Source organism: Parasteatoda tepidariorum, chromosome 9, assembly GCF_043381705.1.
Source record: "Parasteatoda tepidariorum isolate YZ-2023 chromosome 9, CAS_Ptep_4.0, whole genome shotgun sequence".
NCBI classification, from domain to species: Eukaryota; Metazoa; Arthropoda; class Arachnida; order Araneae; family Theridiidae; genus Parasteatoda; species Parasteatoda tepidariorum.
In genome coordinates, this window is record NC_092212.1 from 6338078 (window position 1) to 6353843 (window position 15766).

A 15766-nucleotide genomic window follows, 5' to 3' on the forward strand; every position below is an offset into this window, starting at 1 on the left:
TAGCCCTTCTATTCTCTTTAGCCCTGATCGCAAAGTATGATGTGAAATGCAACTTCATTGTATTTATCTCGTGGTTAATTTTTAAAAAGTAGACGTAATTATCCTTATTCTACAAGTTTTACTATTTAATTCGCTATCAATTTATTAGAACGTATGCAGAAAGCACAGCAGTTCTTTTGTGTCGAGGTTTTGATAATTGTCGCTAAAATTAGCTGTAGTTCTGAAAGCTTAATTTTTAATTGTAAACCATTCTATGAGATATTTGCGCCGGTGGTGGGGGATATCTTTTCTCAAACGAAGACACAGGCCTTAAAGAGTTGAAAATATAACTTGCTCTAATGCAGTGAGTAATTTAACCGATATATCACTACATTGTCCCTTAGAAGGAGACACTTAGTATCCATTTGAGTAAATTAATTAAAAAAAATCTTATTCTGGAATATATTATTGAATAAAGAAACTAAACTTGTAGCGAGAAACTGATTGTAGTTTTGAGATCACCGATGGGAAATTATCCAAGATCAGTTCAAAAAACTTATACAATATATTAGTAATAAAAGAAATGTTCTCTGTGTAATTGATCTTGTCCAATATAAATCAACAACACATTAATAATCGATTATATTAATATATAATTTTAAATATATTGTATTTAAAATTATTTACTCGTGGTGAATGTTGAAATATGCTCTAATCTAATTTTTAAAATCGGTATAATATATTTTTCATGTGCATTGGTGCTCAAAGCAATTTTAATTAACTTTTATAAAACCAAAAAATAAATATTAACCCTAATTGGCTGGCACTTTACTGCCATTTTTTATTCCTTCTGGTTATGATTGTTCATAGTGGTAGCAATATAAAATTTGGATTTACAAAGCCGAAGAGGCTCACAGGATAGAGCGCTCGTCTCCCAATGGGATAACTTGGGTTCGAATCCCAGCTATGGCTGGTCTATACGAATTCCGCACTAGGCTCATACCAATCACAGAGCTGACGTAAAATATCTTCAGTGGTAGACGGATCATGGGCTAGAGTTCCCTTGCCGTCAGGCTAAACGTGAGAATCTTATGCGGTTTTCCTCTCAATGTAATGCTAATTCGGGTTACAATGAAAGCAAATTTCTCCAAATACTTAATTTAGAAGTTTCATGATTTTCTGGATTGGGTTCAAAATTACAAGACTACGGTGTTGAACATTGATAGGATCGGCTGTTCAACGTTGATTATAAAATGCAAAACAGAAGAACGGGTCTATAAGGCAGTGGATTGGAAAAATGACAGTCATAAAATATTATAAAGTAATAAGCAATGATATCAACTATGCAAATGCTTGTTAGCTATTTTTAAAAAAAAAAAATTAGGACCCTATGATTGTTTAAATTACTTATCTGTAATGAATGCCCAAATCATTATTAATCAACTTTGGTAAATTTTAAAAAAAAGGAAAAGAATGTTAATTGATATATCTTGTTTCAACTTTAGGAATAAGGACAGAGAGAGAGGGAGGGAGAGATAAAGGAAAATCATGCATGTATGCAGGATATAGAAATGCGTAGCTGCCAGCTTGTACAGCCGCTAAGAAATATTTTTTAGTGGTTGTAACATAAGCGTCAATTTATTTTAAAACTACTAATATGACAAATTTATAATTTTTAAAAAACGTGTAGATAAGATCGATTTATTGGCTAATTATGTTTACAGTTGTCATAATACTTTTGTTTTGAGAAATTTCTTCCAAACTTAATTGTTGTTTTTCTACCAATTTGAAAATCTTTGTCAACGACAGTACAAGTTATCAGGTATGGAAATGTGCTCCAGGCAGCGGATAAACATTTTCGTGTAGTAGTCTTTTAATGCATGATTCTTGGTTTAGTAAATTTGATTTATAAGGCTTTTACTCAGCATTGCTTCTAAATATTTCAAAGGGGCTTACGTGATACGCCACTTTATTACAGTTTGGTTGTGTTGATCCAGAGATTAATAATATAAGTAGACTGCTCTCGAGATGGTAAAATTACACTCACTTTGAAACCCACATCTGTCTTACTTAGCCACTCAGCACGTGAGGAAAAAGATGAATGGTATGCAATGTTGGCTACTTATTCCTATATTTGGCAATAATAGTAGGTAGAAAAACATATTTTCTAGATAATGCTTTTTGGGAAGACATTTAAAATTTCGTCTTTTCCTTATAGCGGCGAAGCTTAAGACCAACGTTGACTACCGTTAAGAACGATATTTCTTTTTAAAAAAATTAAAAGTAGAATAAATATTTACAACATCGATTATTAAGTTTCATTTGTATATTTTATAACTAGCATTTAATAAGTTGGGCAAAAGTCTGAGATTTTTTTAAGCAAAGTTTAATAAATTCTAATAAACATTTCAGAACTTAATATACATAACTCAATAGACAATTTATAACTTAAACTTTAGAGTACATGTTATTACGTAAATAAACATATTTATATTTTAATTGGCACCTTTTAATGCTGCCGCAATTTTCTCATTGAAAAATTTTTTTGCATATCATAGTTCAAGTTCAAATTCATCATAGTTCAAGTTCATCGTAGTTCAAAACGTACATCTCTTATTGTTATTACAAGGGCCTACTCCACCACCAGTACCGAGGCCCTCCAGATACTGGCGGGAGTTAAACCCATTCATCTGAAAATTATTGACGACACCTGGTTTAAGAGGCTACAGTGGGAGTACAGAATGGAAGACAACGATATTGAAATAAGTGAACTTCTACGAAATACTAAAATCGAGGAAAACCCTGATAGAGTTCATCCTTATTTATATGTTTCCGTTCCCTTTGGTAGATCAACTCCAAATAATCAGGGTGTTGGAATTTTCACTGATGGCTCACGGATGGAGGTTGCCGAGGATACTAATAACATATCTGAACAAAGGACAGGACTAGGTGTTGTTGTTAGGAATAACGGTAAAACATTTGATGCGACCTCCATCAGAATGAGCAATAACAGCCGTGTGTATAAAGCCGAGCTGATGGCGATTAAAACTGCCCTAAATTGGCTTGCAATAAATTATTATCCCGATGTGACAATATACTCCGATTCGCTCTCCTCGTTGCAAGCTTTAAATAATACGAAACTTATGTCCCTTTTGGTTGAAAAGGGTTGGCAAAACAATATCAAACTCAATTGGGTAAAGGCCAACATAGGAATAGATGGCAACGAGGAGGCGGATAGAGTTGCAAAGGATGCCATCAGTCTCGGTAGTATTACTATTGAGTCCCCGAGCACCATCGCCCAAGTTAAAACAATGGTCAAAGATTACACAAATAAGAGATGGAAACAAGACTGGCGGGATTCTGAAAAAGTTAGACAGGTTTATAAATTCATAAAAGACCCAAAACATAATAGACTGCAGGTAAACTTCTATTTTAACCAATTTTTAACGGGCCATGGAGTGTTCGGGGACCATCAAAGTAGACTCTTTAACAAATCCCCGGCATGCAATTATTGTGGTGAATTTCCAAAATGTTGACCACTTGATTTTGCATTGCCCAAGATTCCGAACACTCCGTGGAAATCATTTTCAAAATTTAGATCAAGTCCAATGCTTTTCAAGCTCGACCTGCAGGAGTATAATTAAATCCATCATTAAACAAACATTGGACGATATTCTAGAGGAAGTCTAATAATAATTCAGAATCCACGACCTCTAATTTGGGTGTCTCAACCGTATCATGTTTTACTATTTTATTATTTATTTTTATAACTTTACTGAATTTAGACTTTGAGATTAACTACTGGATGGTTGTTCCTGGGCTTTCAACCTTTTTCTGTTTTTAAATTTTTAAATATCGGTTTTTTTTTAATTTGTCTTGGCCCGGTTATAGGTCATGATTTTAACTACTTATTCCTTTGTTTTAGTGTGTGATGTTATTATGTTTCTTTTTAACTTTGGGACCATTTTCATCGTTCCTTCTTGAGATTTTAAATTTTTTGTATTGTATTCTTTTGGTTTTTTTTAATTGTGTGAGGGCCCGTATTGGGTTTGTATTTATTTATTTATTTATTTTTTATAATGGCTCAGTTTGGGCAGATGTCATTGATGTTATACCTTTTTTTAATGTTGTTACTTGTAATGTTGTATTTTTTCTGTCGGGCAGTTGCCACTGACATCTGTGATTTTAAATTTCTGTGATTTTATATAATTTCTGATGTTTTATGTGTGTATAATATATGTTTTATGAATCTACACTCGTATGCCCTTAAATAGGGCAGGTCGAGTTACAAATAAACAGTATCATAGTTCAAGAAAGGTTTTGTTTACAAATATGCTCACACGAAATATGTTTAATTATTTAATAATATAAATTCAAAAAATGATTTTTCTAAACAGTTCATAAATTACAACTCTAATTAATTTAAAACCATAAAGGATTTTTTAACACGTTTAAGAACATTTTAATTTTCAAAATTTAATTCGTGAATCAGTTATGTCATATATATATTTCAAATCCCTGAATAAACTTTATTGTTGTAGACCAAAAAATACGAGGTTTTATATAGTTATTTAAAAGCCTTGATATATTGTTATTGTACCATCGTGAAAAAATAAAGACTTACAACATAACTTACGACTGAAGAAATAAATCAAAAATAGAATTCTTTTTTTTTCTCAAAAAAAAAAAAAAAAAAAAAAAAAAAAAAGGCTAAGCAAAATGTGTGTTTTGCATCGAAAAAGAAAGAACTTCTCTCCTCTTCTCTTTCACGCTGCGACGAAACCAAGAAGAAAAAAAATTGCTAAACAGAAGAGTTCGTCTTAAACGCTTTGATTGGTTAATCGTGATCCGGAAACAAGTTAAATGATGAGTTTGCTGGTTTCCGAATGTAATGTATCGTATCTATATTATAAGTCCATGGGTTGATCTTTTGAAAAAGTTGGCAGAATTAACAGAAAGTCTGCACATTTTAGTTTGTAGTTTTCCACTGTTTTTTAATATATTTTGTCAAATCTGGATCTCTGAGTATGCCTCATTATTGGTGACAGGGAGATATCTATCGAAAGCAAAAGGTTAATATACCGTTTGTTCATCTGTGCAAGTTAATAGCTTATTTGAGTCCAGCCACTAAGGTTCCGTGCAAAATGGATATAAATACGACTATTAAACCCAAAGTTATAAAGTCTTTTTTTAAACGCATTAAAAATTAGTCAAGGTTTGAGAAATATATGGCCAACTAAGCTTTTTTCAAAAGGTGACATTTTTACATCAAATTTACCATTAGTGAAATTGTGTTTTTTTTTCTCCAAGAATACTCAACCCATAATTTTTGAAAAGTAACTTGTGTTATATATTATACTTTTATATAATAGATTTATGGATAAATAAAATATTTTTTTTTCCTTTTATCTCTATAACCATTTATAATTTAAGATTTTAAATTATTTCATTTAAGTTGTGACGCATACGAAGAGTGAAAATAAAGTAATTGTATCGCATTGTGACATTAAAGAAGAGCTGGAACTTACAGCCATGGAGATGTTTATTTAGTAAGTATAACTTTTCTTTTTATTCTTTTCATGCGTCCGTTCTGCTGACAAAGACATACAAGGGAACTCGCAAAAGTAAATTTTCCTACTTTTTTGAAATTCAAAATTATTTCATTTAATTATTTATTTACACTAGGTTAAATTACATCAGCCTAGAGGTTTAACTTTTTTTTTCGATATAATTATCATTTAGGTCGATGCCTTCGTGTAGATGCTGTATTAGCTTTTGAATACTCATCCCGTACCAGCTCTTTGCTATGTTTACGAGATTGCACTGAACCTAATTTTCACTTTGTAGTCCGTCAGAACACAACCATGGCATTTTTGCATTAGTTACGATAGATGATTATCCTCTTCCAGCTTATTGTGCGGATTCGGCACCAAGTGACAACTGTTTCTTAAGTTAGAATAATATTTGGCCACAAGACGATTAACAAAAGAAAATGAGGCGAATGATTTAACGCAATACAAAGACATATCTCTGGAAAATAGTATGACCTGAGGCAAACAAATAAAGTCACAGCGTATATAAAAACAAACAATACATATTTGATAACATAAAATCGTAAAAAACAATGTAATTACAAACATATAATTGATTAATGACTGGCTTAAATGACAATTGACTAATTCATTGGAAAAGCAGATACATAGTAAAAAACATATAAAGGTAGGAACTTTTTTTAAATAAAAAATTGAACAAAATAAGTAGCGCCCTTACACAAATTAGATATCGGATGACAGTTGAGCGTTTCGTAAACAACTTTACCACGTAGTGGCCGATAAGTCGTAAGGCAGTGGCACTGTGATCGTATTTGTGTAGAGCATAGATTCTAAACCTTTTTTACCTTGCCGCCCCCCTAAAGATCAGAAAAAATCTCAACGCCCCCTTTGCGAAAATCCAGTTATTTAGATCATGGGGAGGGAGAGATGTGTGCTGAATTAAAAGAGGCAACATTTTTAAGGCAAGTAATTGCAATCTATTTGTTATAATCAAAATAATTACGGTAGGGAAAAAAAATACACCTGAGAAACCTATGCTTAATAATAGTCATTTATTCTTAATGATATAGTTAAAAAACTTATTCTAAAAAGTAGTATCAACGAAATAATCAAGTAACTATGTCAGTGGGATGATTGTGTTTGGTTTAGGGCCAGTTACTTAATGTTCGGTTCAATATTTTCAATGAGGTGAAGACGCACAATTTTGACTCAGTTGTTTGTGACTTGATACGTCACATCTCTGAATCTTCGTTCCACATGGTAGAAGGAAGGCTATTAAATGCTACCTGAAGTCAAAATTCTGTAAGACGATTACTATTTCAAAGCTTCATTAGTTGAAAGTTCTACCAATTCCTTCTGAATCTGAACCTCTGCAGTTCTTGTGTATCATCAGAGAGAATTTCACCATTCTTTATTCCGATAAGATTGGAAATTGGCTTAGCTTGTTCCTACCAAAATTCTGCTTCCACAAAATGAGTTTTTTTAGAAAGGCAGAAATAGCTGATTTTGCAGTGATCAAATTGAACTCGTCGCCTTGAAATTGTAAATTAACAGCATTAAATTTTACAAATAAATCCGTCATGTATTCAAGGAACTCAAGCACAGAGTCGAAAATATTCCAACACCTATTGAGACAGGCGGCTTTGGAAAGCTTGTGAGTGAGTCTCAGTGTGTAGTACATGGGTGAAAGCCCTTATATAGCAAGACGGAAAAGAGAAAAACCTGGTACGTAAAACATTTCATTCCAGAATTTTTTTCGAATAAAATGAAATATCTGTAACTATCAAGATTTCTTTTATAATTCTGGCATATATATAAAACTGCTTCTTTTCCAAGATAAAGTAGATATTGTTGAAAAATTTGAAAAAAGAATAAGTAAACTCCTCCCCAAAACTAGCTATAACTGAAATGGTTTTACTACCAGCCTTTCCTCTTTTCCGTCTCGCTTTCACCCCTGGTGTAGTAGCAAGCGATCGAATTTTTCATCGTTTTTCTTGCACAGCTCTCTGAATAATCAATCATTGCGGATCAATTACTGCGAATTTTCATCACAGCAGAGATCGACATATTGCAATGACCGATGCAAATGGTTTCTGAGATTTTTTTCCAACTAAATGCTGTCTGTGAATCACGTTGTGGACAGTTAAAATATCTGGTACTTGGCCATCAATTATGGGAGGAGTTTTCTAGGTGTCTTTGTCTTGGGAGGGGTACCTCCCTCTTCAAAATAGGGTTAAACGTACTATGTCAACCAACCATTGCAGTAGCTCCATCAGTGGCAACAGACGCAATATTCGAAAGAGGAATGTTTTTCTCTTTAAAATAATGTTTAACAGTATTAAAAATAGATTTACCTTCGGTATCTTCAATCAGGTTTTTTGCAAAAAGCATCTCTTGAATAATTTTTTATTCCTTCATAAAGCGGAAGTACGCCAACAGTAAATCCTCATTACTTCGCAAGATTGACTCATTAACTTGAAGGGAAATACGTTGGACATCAAAAGTTTGTATAAGGAAACTCCAATGTCTTCAGCCATCTCATCAATCCGTTGCAACACTGTATCGTTCCGAACCCGAACTTCAAGTACGTGGCACTGTATTGACGACACTTTTTTTTATTAACCGACATTGTAGGCAGTTGCAAAATACAAACGAGGAGAGAAAATAAACTATATCTTAAAATTAATAGATAATTTACGCTGAAGAACAAATTCACGCAAGTACCTGTTCAAATAATCAGTGAAATTGAATCAAAACTGGGGAAAAAACTGAAAGGGAGCGAACGAAAACCATCAAAAGAAACACGGGTCAAATCAAACATTCATGCTGAAAGTGCATGCACTTCAATTTTCGCCAAATTGCTTGAATAAGTCAGAAGCAAAAACAACTCACTTATGCCCTGCGATAGTTCGGATTGGAGAATAGTTGTCACATAAGTTCGTTTTACTGCTGGTATAAATGGTGTATCGGATAATTTTAATTTATTATATTGATTGAATTATTTTTCATTAATATTCATTTTTGATTTACTTTATTTATTAAATTAATTTTAATTTAATAATTTTATTTAGAAGTTTTAAAAATGAATTTGAATGCTCATCGCCCCCCTACCGCCCAACACATACCTACCTCCCCCCTACTGCCCAAAACAAGTTCATCGCCCCTCAACATATGTTCACCGCCCCCCAGACAATAAGTAGGTAAGCCCTTACACAAATAAGGTATCAGTTGATAGCTGAGCTGAGCTCTTCGTAGACAACTTTGCCACGTGGTGGCCGATGATGTCGTGATCGCATTTGTGTAGAGGTACCTACTTTGCTCCTCGAAGCTTGTAAAGAACGTTTTGACACATCGTAGCTTAGCCCAATTTTCGTTTTTTTAGTTTCTTTGTTTACCCATCATAAGTATGGCCAGTCGTCATAGTCTAGCTAGACGATGCCGCGAATTGGAGGGTAGTTGGATAACTGGGGCTGACCAATCACAGACTACCTATTGTAGGGACGCTCAGGATTTTAAAAAAGGTGTTGTCCTCTCTGTGGAAACAGTTCTCAGAGATAAGAACAGGGGTTCGCAGGCCTGGTTAAGGCCCCAAACGTTTCACAACCCCGGCTCGAAATTGATTGTATGCTACGAAATTTTCCTTTTTTTACTGCTATTTTTTGCACGTTCGTCAAGGTTTTTTTTTTATTTAAGACTAATCCGTATACAATAAATCGCCATATTCACTTTTATACGGAAATTTTCGTTTTTCAATGTATCAAACTTTCCAATACCCATATCTAGTTATATAAAGCCGGTTGAGATAGATTATTCTTTATCCTGAGCAATTTCTTTCTAGATAACAAATATCAAGATCCCATTTCTCCAAGAACCTCCTATTTTTCTTTCTTAATCATTGCAATTCTCTTTTTAATTCGATTCATCGATTAATTTTCTGGCAAATTTTACCGATTTTAAAGTAAGCTGTAGATATCTCTTTCTTGCGTCGATGAATGAACATTTCTTCTTATCTTACTTTATTAGCTCCATAATTTTCCAATATGGTAGATATCTTTTACTCTTGTATTATTCCGGTTGAGGTCCTTTATTTTTTGCTCTAATCTTCTTTCTGGACTTCCTATACCAAGATCCCATTTCTCAAATTACCGCAATTTTTTTTTCTTAACCATCGGAATTCTCTTAAACTTCCAGTTCCATCGATTGCAAGTTTTACCGATTCTGCATTTCTTACAATCTTACTTTATTAGCATTGTAATCTTTCTAATACGGTAGATGTCTTTTACCCTTATACTTTTTCCCTTTGATTCAATTATCAAAATTACATTCAATGTATTTTTACCTTTATCCGCAAAAAATTCGAAATCGTTTCTGATTTTCTTTCGGTTGTGTATAAATATAATTGCTGTCAAGAGTATTTGGCGACAATTTTTATTTTACTCATTGGTATTGATTTATCGCCATCTGGACACTTACCAAAGTTCTTATGAAAGGGTTCTGCTTTACGCTTGCATTGACTGCCGTTTTCATTCTTGATCTTAACTGCTCTTTCCTGCACAATATGTTAACCACTTTGGTTTCGATTTTATCTTTAATATTAATTATATTTCAATTCGCCTCTAATCAGCAATCTTCGCGTTTGACACTTACACATGACTTATGAATGCATCTTTATTTAATTTGATCCTTTGCACACAATATCTTGAAATGCGTGTTACAAATATTGCGGAAATCGGTTTAAAACAGCAAGTTTTCAGTAAGATCATGTAAACAAACAAAAAACAAAAATACTCATTAAACTTTCTATTTTATTTATTTCAGCACATTATTCATCGTTTTAATCTGCCTGCTGGTACTAGGAACCTCATTGGATATTCTTTTCAGAAATAAACCAAAACGTGATTTTCATACAAATAACAAGAGTAAGTTTTTTTTTAAATATATTGTTCATATATCATCAGCACATTAAGCAACACGTTAATATTAGTTTTAATTCCAGGCGCAGCAATAAAGGCATTATTATGCTTTTCTGCATACACAAACACCATCAGACTTTTAAAGGTCGACGAAAATCCAGATACTCTACACATATTCCATGGTCTTCGAGTTTTATCAATCACGTGGATAATATGGAGTCATTCATATCTTGTTGGCAGTCACCGAGCATTTGGTAAAAATTCCAACCTTATTCATCCTTTTCAATGCTTATAATTTTTTTGATGGAAATCTTAAGTACATTTACAAAATAAATAAATAAATAAAATGAAATAACGTAATAAGAGTAAGAAAATGTAAAGCGGAAAGAAAAAAGGAAAATGACGTGACACAAAAATCTGCAGATGTTTGAAAAATAATATGAATCAGAATATATCCTAGTCCACGGGCGACTAAAAATGCAAAAATGTGGTGAATAATAAAATTAAACATTTTATTTTAAGAGACAAAAATAAACAACCTTTTATAACATTTTTTTTTCAATTTTTTTAATGTAAATATTTAAACTTAAACTGTATAAAATATCTGGGCACCTGAGGCCGTTTACGGCCCTTGTCCCATTCATCTTGAGCTTGATCTGTGTGGTGCTTCGATAAGGTTGACTATAAATGATTTAAAGAAGTATTCATGTGAATCATTGAGGTTCTGACTGTGTAATTATATGCAGTAGGGTGATAAGAGTATATTGTAAAAGTATGAACTTTATTCAAGCAGATATGATAAAAACGAGGTTATGTAAATCCGCACGTGCATGTATTCCGCACGAGCGCAGTATAAAGCAACTACTTCAATTACTCTTATCTGGAGGAGTTTTTATAATTATTTTTTTAATTTTAAAGCAATAATTTCGTTATCAGTTTAAAATTGATTCAAACGCTCTGTTTATTTATTTTTTTTTAATATTTAAGCAATAGCAAAAGTGGCACTAGACCTAGTATATATTTTGGACATTTACCAAAGGTCTAGTCATACTAGGTCTGGTTAAGAGCCATTGCCCGGAATACATTTGCCCGGTATACCCTACATCAGTGTTTCCCAAACTTATGACTTTTGGGTACCCTTACTAAATTTTTCTCAACGCTGCGTACCACTAATAAAAAATGAATGCATTTTTTACTATAAAAAAATTGCACAAAAGTTAAAAATCAGAACCGGCTGTTGACAGCACTAATTATTAAATGTTTACTCTGCAAAAATAGCCAATAGAAAAATAATTAATCGTAAGTTTTCTTGGCTAGCTTTGTTTTTAAGAAAAATTTTTTGAAATTTTCGTTTGTAGCAAATATTTTGCATAAGAACGCGTACCCCCGCTAAACTGTTCCCGTACCCCTGGGGGTACGCGTTCCACACTTTGGGAAACACTGCCCTACATTGATGTTTTTTTAAAGTCAAGTGCAACTGCCCGGTTTACATTTGCCCGGTATACCCTACACTGATGTTTTTTTAAGTCAAGTGCCATTGCCCGCTATATATTTGCCCGATACTCCAAACACTGATGTTTGTTCTAATCTATCGTCAGTAAGTATTAAAATATGGAATAAATGTAATTATATTCACGAATAAATTAATATCAAACGGAATGTAATAAATATTTCGGACATTCATCAAAGCGACTAATTTGATTGTCAACATTCACCGGTGAAAGTCAACAACCACCGATATCGGTCATTCACAGTAACATGCACATCACTTACATAATAACCTCATCAGGACGATTATTTTATACTTTGCCTAAATAGCATCCAGAATTTCAAAAAATAAAATTAATTGGTTTTGTTGGCGATGATCTCGTAAGGCGATAAAAAATCATGCATAGTACAGGTAAGGAAGATATTAACCTCGAAGGAAAAGTGAATGAATACCCCAAGCAACCCTCTGGCAACCCTCAAGCAGCACTCAAGACTTCAAATATGTGTAATTCAAATAAACCAATTCAATAAACTCTTTCGTGTTGAGGTATTTAGGTAATGTTGGTAAATTCACCAAAAATTCTGAAAGCTCTGTTTTTTAAATGTTTAATACTCTAGAAAATATTTCGCAAAATGCGCAGTTAACGAAAGTGTTAGTTAACAAAACCAATAAAATTTCTTTTTCGCGTCAAAGAAATGAAAGATTATCAAACGAGTGAGCAAACTGTTAAGCATAAACAATTAAACGTCTTAGATGCGCTTTATAAACGAAGATGGACTATATATGTTTTTCTTTTTCTAAACTTATTATTTTATTCTTATGAATTTATTTTACGAGCTTACATAGTAAATTCTCTACCTAGGGTTAATGGTTAATATGATTAAAATACAGAGATGCCAACTGCTCCGGATTCGACGAAATATCTTATAACACGGCAGTGAACCACAAACTTAAATACGCAGATTTTCGGTTAAATTTGCTAACTGTTTACAAGGCTCAACACAGCTTAACCGTAACAGAGTGGCGTCTCACATATGTCTTTGAAATATTTAGAAGTAGTGATGAGTTAAAAACTCTATAAATCGAATTTACTAAACAGAGAATCATACATTAAAAGACTAAACTAAACTCAGTGGCGTGACAGCCTACTGTGCCCATTTTGTCTGGGATGCAGGAGCAGATGTTCCGGTTAGATGGTCAGCCGAACGCGAAAATCCTCAGTGTTTAGTTCCCAAGCACGCTTGGTACTCATTTATCGACCCACTGAAGGGATGAAAGGCTGAGTCAACCTTGCCCGGCCCGAACCCAGGACCAGTGGCAGGGGAGGTCGAAGCGCTACCACTCAGTCACCGGGCGTCACATTAAAAAGAATTCCACTGAGAAATATTGATCTGTCCGGAGCAAGTTGGCATCTCTGGTAATACAGATGGCAGAGCTGACTTCACTTACCTATTCGCTGTCGCGCCACTGAGTTTAATCATCACACGATGATCAATCAGTTACATATAGCAAACAATAGGAATACGTTTTTAAGAATAGGAAAGCAAATCCTACAATTGCAATAAATCATTACAGTTGATTTCTTTCTTTTAAGTGATATAGTTCAGACTCAGGCTTGGACATCTCCTTTGCAGACTGGAATTAAAAAAATTAAAAGAAGCTTTTAACTTTAACCGCTGAATTTGATTGGTGCAAATTTTGCAATGTTGCAACAATTGTACCTTTTCTAAAAGAAAACAAAAAAAAAGTTGAAAAAAATATTAAAAATGTGAAAAAATCATCATTTTTCGTTTTCAAAATTATTTTAGCTAAAATATATGTATACGTATAATGAGGAAAGTTTATTCAAATAAATTACGTTTTAATGTTTGATATCGTGATTTCACAACTTAATTAGCATATTTGAGATCAAACACTTGTGTCATTTAGTATGTTAAAATCTACGTATTAGGTGAAAAGCTATTGAGGCGTCATCTTTCTTTTATTTTATTTGACTTACTGTACTGTTTGATGCTTTACACTTTGTTTCGTTCTATTTTAGATGGAGCCTTTCGTAGCATTAGCTTAGGAAAAGAGTTTATCTTCCAAACTGTACCGTGTGGATTTTTGGCGGTTGAAAACTTTTTCTTTATGAGGTAAACTTCTTTTTATCTTCATCATTAAAATTTATAGGATGGCCTAAACTCATTTAGTTCCTTTTTCTATTTATCTCGTAAATTTTAACACTCTGGTTTTGGAGTAAAAAAATTAACAGGAAAAATTAAATATTTTGTGTTATAGAAAAAGAAGCATCTCTACAAATACAAGCGGCAATTGGACTGAGCTTTATGTTTTTTTTTTCTTTCAAATTTCAGAATGTAAAAGTTTCATTAGAATTCTTAATCTTAAGATATAAAAAAATTAGAGTTATGGCTGTTGATGGTACTTCAAAAGTAACATCGGAGTGCAAAGGGTTATGAACATTCGCATTTCCGTTCTCTAAGGTGTTATGGCAATAGGAAGATTTCGCACTTTTACGTTAGCTTCCGCATGCTCCCATGTGTAAGATTTGAAGCTATTGCGCATGCTCGCTTTTATTTTAGATGCTACGTATCTTTACGTTATGTTAGTGTATTGAACGCTTCAAAGGCAATACTACAAGCACACTGTTTATAGCTGTTAAATGTTAGCAAAATACAAATCGGTAGCATAGTTTCTGAGAAATTGAATAGTTTTAAAAACATTATTTTTTAAAATTGGATTTTACGGGAACTATTCGGCCGATTTTGTTTAGAGTTTGCATTTTTTTCCCATGTAAAATTACATTTTCTAAAATGATTTAAAAAATTGTTTACCTTCCAGCTCAAAATTTTTCGGACTATCATTTAATTAAAGAATAAAATATAAAACGAACTTTAGTAACTTTACTGTTATAAATTTTTTTAATGCATGCACAAAGTGTGTGTACATTGTAAATACATATATGTAAATGTACGCATGTATTTATACATTAAATGAAATTACGTTTATGTATACATTGTATGTATATATATAAATATATGTGTGTGTGCGTGTGCGTGCATGCGTATGTGTGTGTGTGCGTGTGCGTGCATGCGTATGTGTGTGTGTGCGTGCGCGCTCATACGTATGGAAATTTTTTCCATGTACGTTCCTGCAAATGTTGTCTATGTATATAAACATAGAAAACATAGCATTCGCATACAAACTAACATACATACGTACATGTATTATAAATGCATAATTATGTGTACTAAGCGTATACGTATTGTATTATGTATATTTCAATATAATTATGTATATTTGACTTACAAACCACGTGCATTCAATATATATGTATATATACGAATCACAAATTGTACGTACATGCGTGCATACATTCTTAGACATAAAAAATACATAATGTATTTGCATATAGTAGGCAATTGTAATTACTTGTAATCGTGTAATATGATTACAAGTAATCACAATTACATGTAATCATGATTACATGTAATCATATATTTTGATTACTTGTAATAATAATTAAACGCAATCGTTTTTGTTGTGATTACATGTAATCGCAATTTCTTGGAACATTAAAATGGCAATTTAATACAATTGGGTATAATATAGCCTACGTCACAGGTTGTGTTGTTCCTACTAAATTTAACCCATGAACGGCATTTTCTGCGAGCCTAACTTCAAGCCACAAATATACAAACGAAGTGTTCGATCGTTTAAATAGCTGCTCGCCAGATTTTATTCCATTATAAAGAAAAGTAATAGAAACTAAATACAACTAAATAAACAACAACAACTAAAACAAAAAACAACAACTACTAATAACAATAACT

General features: G+C 32.8%; 2 protein-coding genes across 3 annotated transcripts in view; both read left to right on the plus strand.

Annotated features, from left to right (window-relative positions):
* The first annotated feature begins 2720 nt into the window (after nt 1-2720).
* LOC139426447 (uncharacterized) lies at nt 2721-3515 on the plus strand. The gene has a single exon (XM_071185347.1). The coding sequence runs from the start codon at nt 2721-2723 to the stop codon at nt 3513-3515; it is 795 nt and encodes a 264-aa protein (XP_071041448.1).
* Nucleotides 3516-5412: 1897 nt separating this feature from the next.
* Nucleotides 5413-15766, plus strand: part of LOC107447278 (nose resistant to fluoxetine protein 6-like) — a 29693-nt gene continuing 19339 nt past the window's right edge. For both annotated transcript variants that reach the window (XM_016062152.3, XM_071185380.1), the window contains exons 1-4: nt 5413-5528; nt 10350-10450; nt 10528-10698; nt 13975-14068. In XM_016062152.3, the coding sequence (XP_015917638.1) occupies nt 5512-5528; nt 10350-10450; nt 10528-10698; nt 13975-14068 (383 nt within the window). In that variant the 5' untranslated portion in view covers nt 5413-5511. The remainder of the gene's footprint in view (nt 5529-10349; nt 10451-10527; nt 10699-13974; nt 14069-15766) is intronic.